A 13,471-nucleotide genomic window follows, 5' to 3' on the forward strand; every position below is an offset into this window, starting at 1 on the left:
TCTGCATTGGGTTTAGACAGTGTTAAGCGGAGCAGGTTTAGACACAGAGCAGCAGACAGCAGAGGAAATGAATAGATAGTTAGTTAAAAGCAGCACAGGTTAGAAGAAGAGGCAATGACACAACCAGACCTCCATTCCAATACTCATACAAAACACACATCACCCATTTAGTCTTGTCGGGCAGAAACTGTGTTTGCGAGTATTGGGCCTGAAAGGAGGTCTGCTGGATTTAGGACACATCTGGAAGGAAAGACATGAAGACGCAGAGGACAAAGCGAAGTACAGGTGTCATGACATTTATTCAAGGCATGCTACAATTAAAGTCGATTAGGAAAACGTCAGCAGAGACTCTGGGTGGGCATTAATAATAATTCTAATAATGATTATGCATAATAATAATAAGCCATTCATAAACAGAAGAAGAAATACTTTCTACAAAAAATACAAATCAAATCTCCACTCAATCATGCACGGCAGAAATTAGAAAATATGTTTCTTTAATAGTTTATCTTCTATTTGCATTTATTACATCAAACCCATAAACTGGATACACTCCTGTCTCACCCCAAGTTCTCACACGTCACATGAACTGCTTTACAAATAAAAGCTGGTACTGGTATGATATCAAAATACAGAAGAAAATTGGTGTTTTCCTGTTCATATCCATAAATATAAAAACCAGCTCATATCGGTGTGTCGGTATCTTGTTCCCCGAAACCTTTTTTTGGCCAGGTAACAAAAATAAAATAAAAGGGAACACATATGTACAGCATTTGTTTTATTTTGGTAGTGAAACATTCATTAAAAACTATAAATTAGCTAAGTCGTCGCGTGTCGGACGTCCTGAGGTGGACTCGGGCACTTTTGCACGCGCCTTGCGTTTGAATGACGCCTCAGTTAACTAATTGAATTTATCCCCTCCCGTTAATGCAAATTACACAGAACAATTTAGTACATGAGAAAATAGAAAGCATCATGGCTGAAATTTGAAGTTTAGATTGTAAGGGTCGTAATACAGCAATAAAATGAACAGTAAACTATTTCTGTTGCATCTAAATAGTGCAGCATTGTCTCCAATTCAAGTCCTTTGGTTTTTCGAGAGGTTTATGGTCTTACACATTTCCGAGTAAAGCTTTGTTATGGTATTTATGAAGAAATATAACGAAACTGTGCCTTGTCATCCGAAGTTCTCGTCAAGATTGTGAACTACCCGAATCCGTTTATGAAATACTTAAAGCGTGAGGCTGTTCAAATGAATCGATAAGGGCCACGTAACACATTCAGTGTTGTACATGAGCCTAGTTTGCGAGGGATATGGCTTGACCGTCTGAGTTTTGAGCGAAACCATAAACGTATACATACAGCGGGACACGCATTTCTCGTAGCAATGACCGAAAGCGGAAACTACAAGTTTGACGTTTTCTGATATACTGCCAGGAAATAAGTTACAAATAAGCTAGATGAAAGGCACATAAACTTTGGTCCTGCATTATTTGTGACTTTTGTAGTAAAAAACCTGGAAAAAAACTACATGTAACTGTCTGAGTGACCGTGACAAAAAAAAAACGTGTCGGACATGGCGGAACGTGGTTGCCTGAGTCAAGACATGGATCGAAAATAAACGTTATGAGGCGTCGTCTGACTTCTGTGATGCGTTTATGGAGACTGGCTTTTCTCCTGTTCATAAATAAAAAAGCGTTGCAGCCGGATTCGCGGTCGTTGTGCCGCACGGCCGCGTGTATATTTCAACTTCGCGACGCTTACGATGGACCTGACCTTTAGTGATGGGAGCTTTTCTCGCTCCCCTGCGCATGCATCAGTGGACACTACAGACTCAGAACTGCTGTTGTGAACAGGCAGAGTGACAGACAACAATCTTGAACCAGTTTTCACACTCCAAATAAAGAAAAACAACAAACAAATGAAAGAATAATACAAATAAGTATCGCAACAGCAAGAATGAAACCCCTTAAAAATAATCAATTATAAGATACAGCAAATAAGCATAACAACTTCAAAACACACAATTGGAGATCTCAGGCATATCATTGTCGCTCAATCGCAAAATGTCAGAGTGGATGCTGTGGGCTTCTCGGTCTCTCTTTAAGCACTTTTGATATTTAGATTGATTAAGACAGTTTCACGAAAACTGTTTAAAAATGATCAGTTTAGAATATTTTTTTCCAGACATTGTTAAGGTTCCCAGACTCTTTGAATTTCTGTAAATTTTCTAGTCAACACATTTATGTCCTGTTCACATAACGAGAACGTTACATTTATTCTAAGCTCGCGCTCTGCAGTTTTACTATTATTTTAAATGCGCGGGGCCGTTTAAATTGAAATGGATTCTGACTGGATGTGATTTTATCGTTCATCAGTTGGAAAAAACGTCTGAAAAAGATCCCATTGATATTGTTCCTCTTGTAAATGATAGTTTTGGTGTGATTCTTATAAATGTATAATTATTTTCAAATCTTTAAAGTTCTCGACATTTTTATTGTTCTTGGTGTGAAACGGCTTTTTCTCGCAATTTCATGAAAAGCAACAAACGCTGCATTGCATCTTGAAAGTGTTTTATATAAATACTAATAAATAACTACAGAATTTTGGAAAAGCCATTCAAGTCGGTCTGTATCTTTGTTGACTACACTGTAAAACTTTGCTGTAATTTCGCAGCAGGTTTGCCAGTAACATACTGTAAATTTAATGTACAATTAAATAATTAAGCATAAACTTACCTAGGTTATATATTTTTCTTTCATAAAACAAGACTAAATATCTTGGGTCAGTTTTCTTGTTATGTAAATGTATCGTAATTTAATCAGTTTTAAATATTTTTTACAGAAAACAAGAGAAAAATGCTTAGGAACAATGTCATTTGTTGCAGTGTTGCTGTGCTAATGCCATTCTCTTCTTGCTCATTTTGAACCTCAAAAGTCAAAGTGTTTTAATTTTGATTAAAGTAAATGAAAACAGTACTAATTGGAATGTATATTAAGTAGTAATTAAATCTACAGTAAGGTACTGGCAAACCTGCTGAAAAAACTGCAGCAAAGTTTTACAGTGTAGATGTTCGATTCAAAGTGTGATGCTTAAGTAAATTCAGATAACATAATTCAAGATGCTTTTAAAAGTGTCGTTGAATTTTCCGACACAAAACGTCACAGATATGCTCATCACAGCATTATCACATAATCAATCATACAAATATGCAAGTCTACAGCAACCTCCATAAGCTCTGATTTCAAAGTTGGGAGGATTTTTTCAGCCCACGAAGTCCGCATGTAACAACGGTACGCAACAAAGCAAACACCTGTACACACACACACACACACACACACACACATGCTCACAGCAGTGAGGAGAATGGAGGCCCACAGCATATACTCTGAACATTTGAGTTCACCCTTCATTTTTCTAACCGAGAAAAATGAAAAGAGCATTCACAGCACCATACATCATAACTTACGTCGCACATCATATTAAGACCACATGGTACTGAATCCCCACAAAATACACATCTATGAGAGCTACACAACAAAACGAATCAAAATAAAGATCAAATAAAATCAACCCTTTCACCAATCCCACAAAATAGTACATAAGATATTTCAGGTCAAATCTCTAAAACCTATTGGATTATGAAACACATAATAAGGCACGGAATAAGAAATTAGGTAAATACACAGTAAATATGATTTTTTTTCACCATGATTTCTTGAATGATTATAGTGGTACAAAAACCCGACGAGGTTTCAAATTTGATTTTTTCCTCTTCCATAAAAAAGAACAAATTACCAAAAATAAGTAACTTTTTTTTCTTGAAAAAATCTTGACAATCCTTAAGATATACAGACCTGAATAGTTGCTTTAAGACTGTAAACTTCAACAAAATTCGATTTCTTTTGAGAAGTGAAAGCAAAGTTTCAAAACGCTTCGGGTGAAACCCGTCCAATAGAAAAAGGACGCTGTCGCTTGCCTTGCATTCACGTGAACACTATGCTGATTGTTTTTTTAATGGACTGCTGTGTAAATGATGGACAGAGGCAAAAAAGCTGCTCTCTTTAGATGCTACTCAACGGGTCAACGGTGACCCTCATTGGAATGTTAAGGCCTGATCTTTGTGAAATGAGATAACACCTCGCTTGTATCTCAGGCAGTCCTGGTGCAGCCGCTGGCACAACTGCACATACACACACATGCGCGCGCGCAAAATTGCAAAGTTTCTGTATGTGCACACTTGTTCCAAAATCTAGTGAGCTGCCTACCTACGAAGCATGTTAAGGCATCATAAGTGCATTTTAAACGGTAGGCGACCACGTTACACTGCCTGCTATGATACAGCGTCCAGGCCAGAATCTAGCAACGGCGCATGTTTCTTTTTGCAAGAAGGTAATCCCAGAATGCATTGCGATCCAACTCATCCAAGAGGGTGAATGAGTTGAGATAAATGTTGGTAACATAAATGCAAAAATTCTTTAAATTGTGCCAAATAAAAAAAATCTATGTGACACTTTATTGAAACATTAAAAACAAAAAAGTGTAAAACTTTATGATGACCTATTAAATGGTACATAATCTTGATTTAATTTTTGTCTAATTATATTGTCATTCAAGGTTTGTTGTAGTTAAATGTTCAAAAAAATCAGTTCTAATGAAAATAAATGTTGGTTTTTATATATTTTGTGCCATTCATTTCAGTAATGGCGCAAAATATCCAAGTGACTGTTATTGTTTTGCCAGTTACGCAGACAAAAAAACAACTAAAACAAATAAAAATTAAAAGACCTCTTTGTCTCATCAGTTTTCATTTTCTTAAAATGAATCCAAAGCATATATAGTTTTTCCAGGAAATAAAAATGTTAATAAGCTATAAATGTTAATGTTAATAATAACTCCAAATAGTAAATTTAGAAAGAAAACAAATAATTTTGTAAACTAATTTTGGGGTGAAAATATCTGGTCAAATTCTACTAGAAACAACTAACCGTTTTCTAAGCCCCGCCTTAAAAGCACTACTGACCAATGCTGCGCCCTTTAGCTCTTTTCTAATTTAAGACTATACAAATCCTGTGTGCTTTTCAACAAAATTTTATAGAAATCATATTTTTATCGGAAAACAGTCGGATATATATATTTACTTACAAGTAAATGAATGTTAATAGTCATTTACAGTCATTTATTCACACATGAATTCAGCTCATAGTAGATGCAAAAGTAACCTAAGAATTCACAGTACCATAGTAAATATATGTTGTAGAAACAGTTACATTCACTTTAACTAAAGTAATGACTATCAAACGACGCTGTTCTTTTCTCACTTCATTGTTTTAGAGAACAAAATGTTAAAAAATGTATGTTTTTTATCAACTGAAAATTGTAATGGCATCCGGGAGGCGCGTTATTTGTTTAAATGACGCACACTTAGTTTACTTTAGAGGTTTAATGTTGGCTAGGACGTGCCCTAAGAAGGCAGCTGCCTACGTAGGCGGCAGACAGTGAGTCAGCTCACTAGATTTTGGAACAGAGCGAATGTCTTACACTTTCGTAATATTTGGTTTGCTCATATGAGGCATTTAGTCTGGGACTGCAAGGCAAAAGAGAGCGTCTGCGACGGTTGTTGCTGCAAAGCCCGTACCGCTGCAAACAGAGCCAATGAGTGAAGAACAGAAGAACGAGCGCAGAACCATCCTCTGCCCCCGTGTGGAAAGAAGAAAAACAGAACGAATGGATAGAGAAAGACTGGTCTAATAAGAGAAAAGGGGGAACAGTATGTAGGAAATCATTTCCCAACTAGATCACGGGCTACACCATTCACATTCAGAATTTCACTTGGGAGGAGGCGGGGCCTCCCATCAGGCTGGGCGTTGCTGATTGGAGTGTTCCAGTAGGATTGACAGCTGGCCGTAAAATTTCCGGAATGATCCTGCGTGTTTCACAAAAGGTCTCGCCGGTTCAGATGAACCCGATTGACGGGACACGCGGTCGAGACGTGCTCTGACAGCATCGCAGGTGCAGAGAGCCCATGAAAGGCTAGTCTGTCCAATATAAATTTCCATTAAACGAGGAAAAAAGAACAAATCACGCCATTCACTATCTATTCACAGATGCTTACTGTCTGGCTATTCGTCTTTGCGCAGTAAACAAATATGCTTACAACATTCCCCGTGGTGCCTGTCTACAATTCAAATCGACCGAGAAACAACAAAAGGCTTTGTTGCGTTTGAATTTTAAATCAACTCGTTCTCCCTAGCACTCGTGTTTTAATGCTACTCAGAGGAAAAGGACGAGCCCGTCGCTACAGATTTCGTTTTCCAGCAGCACCTTGTAAAGACGTCATCGACATTCACACGGTGACCTTTTTGCATCCAACGTGTTCTACGGGAAATGCAGAGTGGAGCGCTCCGTCGAAACCGCCAATGAGAGCGAGGGTGTCAGGGGAGGCACAGAGGAAGAGGCTCCGCCCTCACTCGGGTCAGGGGGTCACAAGGCCATTGGGCTACAGGAGCTGTCAGTCTCCAATGCTTTCCATGAGATACGAAGAGCTTCCTCGGCGTATGTCGAAACACGAGGGTTTACTTCCTTGAAGCTACCGGGAACATCAAGCTTGGTCACGGACATCCCGTGTGTCTCCAGCCCTGGTTGCATGAGAGTTGAACCCTCTCAGCCACAAAGTTCTGCAGTAGTCTGTCATTTTATTTTTTTGTTTTTTTACTTTTTGGGGGAAAATCTCTAAAACTACCCCATTAATGTCTGTCATGTTATCGAGTTCCGGTTGGAGTTTCGCTCGAGGAAACGGTCCGTCCGGTGAAGTTAAATGGGCTGGAATGGGGAGAAATGGGGAGAGGGTTTGTTTGTGAAGGGGGCGTTAGATGGTGGATTTGGAGAAGGACACTCGCAGGTGGTGGTTTTCTCCCAGGTCGTGGTTGTGGAGGTCGATGAGAGCCTGGATGGCTTCTTCCACCGATCCCAGCTGAATCAGTGCCATCTTGCGGTCCTTCCTGTCAATCAAACAGGAAACGTCAAAGTCAGGCTCCTCCCATAAGGAACTTTACTCTAGATTGGATAAAAGCGTCCCATAAATGACCACTTTCATCAAGAGTAGTTAATAAAACGGACTACAGTACACTGCTACCTCCATCTAGTGGCAAAAGAATGCCACTACTACTTAAAGGGACACCTCACACCAAAATAATAAACTAAATATATATCATTTAAATTATTAAGATTAATCTCATGACATTTCAAACCTGTATGCCTTTTTTTCCTGAAATCAACACAAAAGGAGCTATCGCTTTGTGATTTTTGCATGCAATGAAAGTGGATGGGGACTGGAGACCGTTGCAGTCACTATTCACAGTCATTGTATGAAAAAGCCAAGCTTGCACATTTTGCTACATAATTTTTTGTCGTGTTATATTCAAAGGTCAAAAATGTCACAAGGATTTAAGAGGATGTGTTTTATTTTTTGGTGAACTATTCCTCTAAGATCCACTTGGTCAGTTTTTATTACGTTTCCTTTTCTTGTCTCTACAGACATTGTTTATAACATTCCCTTCAGAAGCTTTTCAAAACAGCTCCTCCTCATCTTGCTGTCTTGGATTAAAGGGAACAAGATGACCCTTCACAAGCACTGCGAACAAAACATATCAGATAAATAAAAGTCGAGTACAAAAACAAATGAGCTTACTGGAAAAACTTGAAGGCCTTGACTGTGTACCCAGAACTGGCAAACAGGTCTTTCAGAAAATCATCTGTGGTGGAGGGCCTGGAGGGTATGAAAAGGACAAAAAAATCAATCAATACAATCTTAACAGATAGCAAGCAAAATTCAGTGCACTTGCTTGATTATAAAGTGGCCCTATTTAATGTGAATAATGCATCAAATGAAGTTTTAATAGTAATATTAAAATATTTATGAATATTATTTTTGAAAAATATATATGAAACCTAAAAAATATATGAAATAAATAACTACAGCAAATGTGTTTTTGAGGGTTATAATTTAATATATATATATATAATCTGTATAAATAAAAAAGTAATAATAATGACATTTGAAATTTACCAAAAGGTTTTTGAGGTAAATCAGGCAAAAATCAGTTTTGAAATTGGGACATATTCCTGTATGCGTGTACTTGTATATTTGGTTTACAAGGACACAAATGTGTATAATGACACGTGTATATAAACATAAACAAAGTTTATGGGGATGTTTCCTGTGTCCTAAAAACATACTAAATTATGATTGTTTTAAATAAATAAAACGTCGAAAGTATTCTGTGATGGCTAGGTTTAGAGGTAGGGAAAAGAATATACAGTTTGTACAGTATAAAAGTCATTACGTCTATGGAGAGACCACAAACAACACACATGCAAGTATGCGTCTATGTGCATGTGTCAGTGACATCACTCACGGGATGTTCGACAGGTGCAGAGTGGCGGAGGGGGGAAAGATGTTCTGGAAATTTTTGGAGCCGGGTTTTTTGAAGCGATGGAGTGGACTCCCACTGAAGTCTTTAGTCAGGCCCTGATCCTCCTGACCCTCCCTGGGGAGCTGAACCGTCTGGTGCTTTGAGACGGTCACACGGATCACCTTACCGTACAGACGCTGACCGTTCAGATGACTCATGGCTTTAAAACCAAACAATCAGAAAATGTGTTCAAGTAAATGTTACCTAAACACATGACGTTAAACTGCTACCTAGAACAAGCCTTAGAAAAACGAGATTTTATTAACATTATGGCGCTAAAACGTAAAACTAAAATGTAGCATTTCTTTTATTTTCCACCTTTGTTTCGTACAACTACATTATATATTATAAAATGATGCAAGAAACAATTCAGTCAAAAGATATGATGTTAATAAATATTATACGCACCAGCTACATATACCAGTTACAAGTGCACTGCTTTGTAGCTCTGTACAACCAAAGCTTATATCGATAAAGACGACAGATAAAAGGATGAGTAAAACTATCAAGAGGAAGAGATTTGACGCACCCAACTGAGCTTGTGTGGCGTCGGCCATCTGTATTAAAGCATTCTCTTTCTTGTTAAACAGAATCTTCACCCTGTGAACATCTCCGTAGACTCCTACAGGGATGAGAAAGGAACCTTATTTTGTGCTCGTGGACACTATTTACAGTAAATAACACTATCTGCAAATCTCAATATTTTATTATTAAAGGCAGGGGGGCGAGAGGAGGGAGGTTTTGAGGGATATTTGCCCCGCTAAGATCCGTCTCTGTTGTTGACAGTTATTAAATTGCATGGGTAATAATATCGAGCCGTGTGTGTGCTATATTCTATGTGTGTGCATTTCTAACATTCATATGACGGGAGACACAACATGCTATCTGTGAATCATCTCCCAGCTGTGTGTTTGTAAGGAAATAGTGGCATCGCTCGCTGGCTGCCCTCTCCTGCCTTCATAAAAACAGCTTTCTAATCTAGAAGAGTAATGCATTTCTTACCGAATAAAATGAAGAGTCCATGTGGGGATATACTCTGCAAGAGATGAAGCATTATAAATGACTCAATGTTGAAATTTAAGCATTAAAAGAAATGGAAAGAAATTAGCATACAAATGTATGATCATTAACGCAAACATGACAAATGCTGTCATTATTTTCACTCCCTCATGTTATTCCAAACCTGTGATTGTATTTCTTCAGTACAACACAAAAGGAGACATATGAAGAACTGTTATACAGGTTTATGACGTGTGAACCATAGGTTTCCCTGGTTTTTCCAAGTGTGAGATGGTCTGATTGGTCAATTATGTCTATCAAAATTATGGGATATAATAGATCATCTCATAGTTTGGACAATCAGCTTGAGCTGCGCCATTTTCTACACTGTAAAAAAATGTAATTTTACTGAATTTTTCACAGATTTTCCATGTAAAAAAATAACGGAATTTTTTAAAATACAGTCAAAAACTGTAAATTTACAAGAAAAGCGGGGGGTGGGGGATGTAAAATAAAAATTTTTTTTTTTTTTTTTTTTTTTGTTTCCCTTTTTTTGTCTTTAAATTTTTTTTTTTTTATTATTTTTTTTTTTATAGTTTATTTTTGAAATACGGTCAAAAACTATTAAATTACAGAACAAGACAACAAATTTACAAGAAAAATGGGGAAAACAATTGAATATATATCTTTATATCCTATCATTTTACATGAAAAAAATATTTTACGGTATATTTCTGTTTTTCCAGTTTACAGAAAATTTCTGTTTTTTACAGATTTTTTTACAATGTAGGTTGTCTGAAGCAACACGAAATGTTTGTGACAGCCTTTTTCCCAAGGAAGAAGTAAAGTCATTCAGGTCTGGAACATCATGAGAGTAAGCGATCCAGTCCTACACACATAACTCATCAAAACTATAGACAGTTTCAAAGCAACAACATAAACAAACGTTACTGCGCATACGCGGGTTTGTGGGCTGCACTTAACTTCCGGTACACATTCACAAATAATAGAGTGCCTGTAGATTATTTCTGATAACAAGCAAAAGAAAGCAAAAGAGGCTAAACTTGCCTCTCCAATATTTTGAATTTAGACTGCGATACCAAGCTTAACCACTAGATGTCAATGTCCCATACGGTTTCTTTAAACGTGACAAAACTACAGGACCCATTCAACAAATAGTTTTTTAAATAGAATTAACATACAACAAAATTCAACAAATCGTTTATTTAATACAATTATAATACAATAAATAATAATATAAATGATTATTTACATAAATTAAATAAAATGTAAATAGTTATATTATTAGACACTAGCCAGACTGATAAACAAACACAGACCAGATGTTAACTGCAGTCCAGGCACGCACGTCCGATGAAACGGTCTATAGAATAACACAACTGTAACTATAAGAATTATGTTGTGACTAAAAGCATCCAAAGAAATCAAAACTATGTTAGCTAGTTCTGTCAAATCGATTAATCACGATTAATCGATTCCAAAATAAATATTTGTGTTCATATAACGTCCGTGTGGCGTGTATTTTTATATGTGTATTGATACACAAACATACATGCATATAATTAAGAAATATAAGTAATACATATTTATAATTAACATCATGTATAAATATATTTAATTATAAATGTATATACATAAACACATATACATATGAATAAACACGCCACACACACATATATATTCTATAAACACAAACATCTATTTTAGGATCGATTAATCGCGATTACACTTTATATTAGGCTGGCCTACAATGACACTTATGTCAAATACGCAAATAAAATAAGCAATATATTGACTTTTTAAAGCCACAATGTCTATTCAATTACGTCATGCATTTAACTCGATTTAAAGCATCGATTTACAGGCCCTACTAATAAAACTCACAAAACTAAGGAAGGACATTCTCAGAGAATGCACAAAACCGATCAAATGTAGGCTATACCTTGAAAACACTGTAGGCCGTTTCTTAAAGTGTCCACCAAATGCTTAAAAATAAATGTTTTGAAAAATATTCCCTAAAGATCATCAAATGTCAGCCTTTCAAACCCTTACAATCAATTTCATGCCTTGGTAATCCAATTTGTCCAGAAAAAGGGCTCACATAGAAGGGTTGGTTTGATATATGTTGACATCAGTATGTCAATTACAGGCAACCTGGCCTTTATAGGAAGGCGGTGTTGGGGGTGGGGACAGAAACTCACATCAGGGTTGAGGTTGGAGACGAGGAGAACAGAGTGGATGGCGGTGGGGGCCATGCCGTGGATGGCCATCCTTCCTGTCATTGCGGATGAAGGGATGGTCAGAGGTCCCAGAGCACCAGGCATCGTCTGCATGGACAGACCTTCGGGCCAGAGCCCAAGGAGGGGAGGGGGGAATGGGAGAGAGGAGGGGTGATTTAAGAGAGAGGAGGGGACACTCTAGAACAATCGTCCATTTTCACCACCTGTTGCTGCTTTTGTTAGCAGATAAACAACACAAGGTTGAGTAATGTTGTGATACTGTATTAAATCAGCATGCTGAGTGCATGCTGGGATATTGAGTTAAATTGGGATGCTTGGGGATAAATGAAGTCAGCACAGGTTAAGGTCAGGAGGTGAAAATGAAGCCCGGCATTGGGAATTAAAGACAACATGAAATGCCATTCCCAAAGCTCTGTATTATTTCTCTTTGATGTGATGTATAATGTGAAAGACCAATACAAATATTCTATAGGAAATAATACAGGGCGTGACTTTTAGTTTTAGTTATACGGATTTCATTGGATTGTGAAAAGTAGATTATGAAATTCTGCCGTGGTCACATTTGCGTTTACAATGCAAAATATGGGAATATGGGCACTATGAAAACTATGAATAAAAACCTTTTTTTATTTACACATCATGGATTCCGACTAATTTGCACTGTTATTGTTTGGATTGTGCGATATTATTATCAGGATTTCCCAACAACCGTAAATGTCACGTTGGCGTATCAATCTTTTATTGGTCACACACATAGACCATATAAATGAGGAAGGACACCTCCGCATTCACTTCTATTGTGGAAAATGAAGCCAAAATGTCTGAGATATGGCCGCTGACATATTGTGACAATGACGTCATTTAGAGTCTGAGCAGTGGTGAGCGCGGTATCAAGGTCCCGCCCATATTCCCTGATGACTTATTCGTAAACAAAGAAATCATGTTACCACGCCGCTTTTTATAACATCTTAAAACTAACTACAACCAAACTTATTCGAAAAATGAACACTTGAACATACATTAGCGTGAAAAAAAATTCAACTAAAATGACAGAAACCATCTTTGGCAAAAATATATTTGACGTGCAATTGACGTGATTCCCATTCGTTTACATGAAGGGGGTGGGGTTTATGACCTATACTGCAGCTAGCCACCAGGGGGCGATCGACTTTGGCTACACTTTCAGGATGTGTGCGGCATTTCTGGTCACACGTCGTCACGTGATACAAATTCGTAGGTCAGAGATCACCAAACTTGACATTTGCCACGTAGCAAAACGCTATTTTTGTACCAGCTTGCATTTTCGGTCAAACGCATGAGAATGAATGGAAGTCAATAGCACGGAAAGCCTAGCGCGACCACGGCATTACTGGTTAATATTGTTTATGCTTTTTAAAAACGTAGCACGTTTACAATAAAACCACAGCCATATTTTAACTAGCAGTGTCATTTTCGTGCCGCTAACATCCCTAAACAGAAATACAAAAATAACTGAATTGAAGAAAAAAAATTCCAACTATTTTTAAAGCTCTTTCTCTGTTTTTAATTGGCCAAGCAAAACTGATAGCCCCGCCCCTAAATCACTCCACTGGTTGAGTTAACGTTTCCATGTCGGCTAGTCAGGATGCTAAAAAATCTTGATAGCGACACACTGTTTACATCTTACCCAAACTATACATTTTATCTGTGTGTAAATGGGAAAAAAATGATTTCATGTTGTCTTTAGGGCTTGAAGGA

At 37.4% G+C, this 13,471-nt stretch overlaps 1 protein-coding gene across 6 annotated transcripts in view; it reads right to left on the reverse strand.

Annotated features, from left to right (window-relative positions):
• Positions 1–280: 280 nt before the first annotated feature.
• ptbp3 (polypyrimidine tract binding protein 3) overlaps positions 281–13,471 on the reverse strand; it is a 55,154-nt gene continuing 41,963 nt past the window's right edge. For all 6 annotated transcript variants that reach the window (XM_057320441.1, XM_057320442.1, XM_057320446.1 and 3 more), the window contains 6 exons: positions 11,696–11,835; positions 9,477–9,510; positions 9,004–9,096; positions 8,418–8,634; positions 7,691–7,768; positions 281–7,001 (listed from right to left, as the gene is read on the reverse strand). In XM_057320441.1, coding sequence (XP_057176424.1) covers positions 6,869–7,001; positions 7,691–7,768; positions 8,418–8,634; positions 9,004–9,096; positions 9,477–9,510; positions 11,696–11,835 — 695 coding nt within the window. In that variant the 3' untranslated portion in view covers positions 281–6,868. The remainder of the gene's footprint in view (positions 7,002–7,690; positions 7,769–8,417; positions 8,635–9,003; positions 9,097–9,476; positions 9,511–11,695; positions 11,836–13,471) is intronic.

This window comes from Triplophysa rosa, linkage group LG22 (assembly GCF_024868665.1).
Source record: "Triplophysa rosa linkage group LG22, Trosa_1v2, whole genome shotgun sequence".
NCBI classification, from domain to species: domain Eukaryota; kingdom Metazoa; phylum Chordata; class Actinopteri; order Cypriniformes; family Nemacheilidae; genus Triplophysa; species Triplophysa rosa.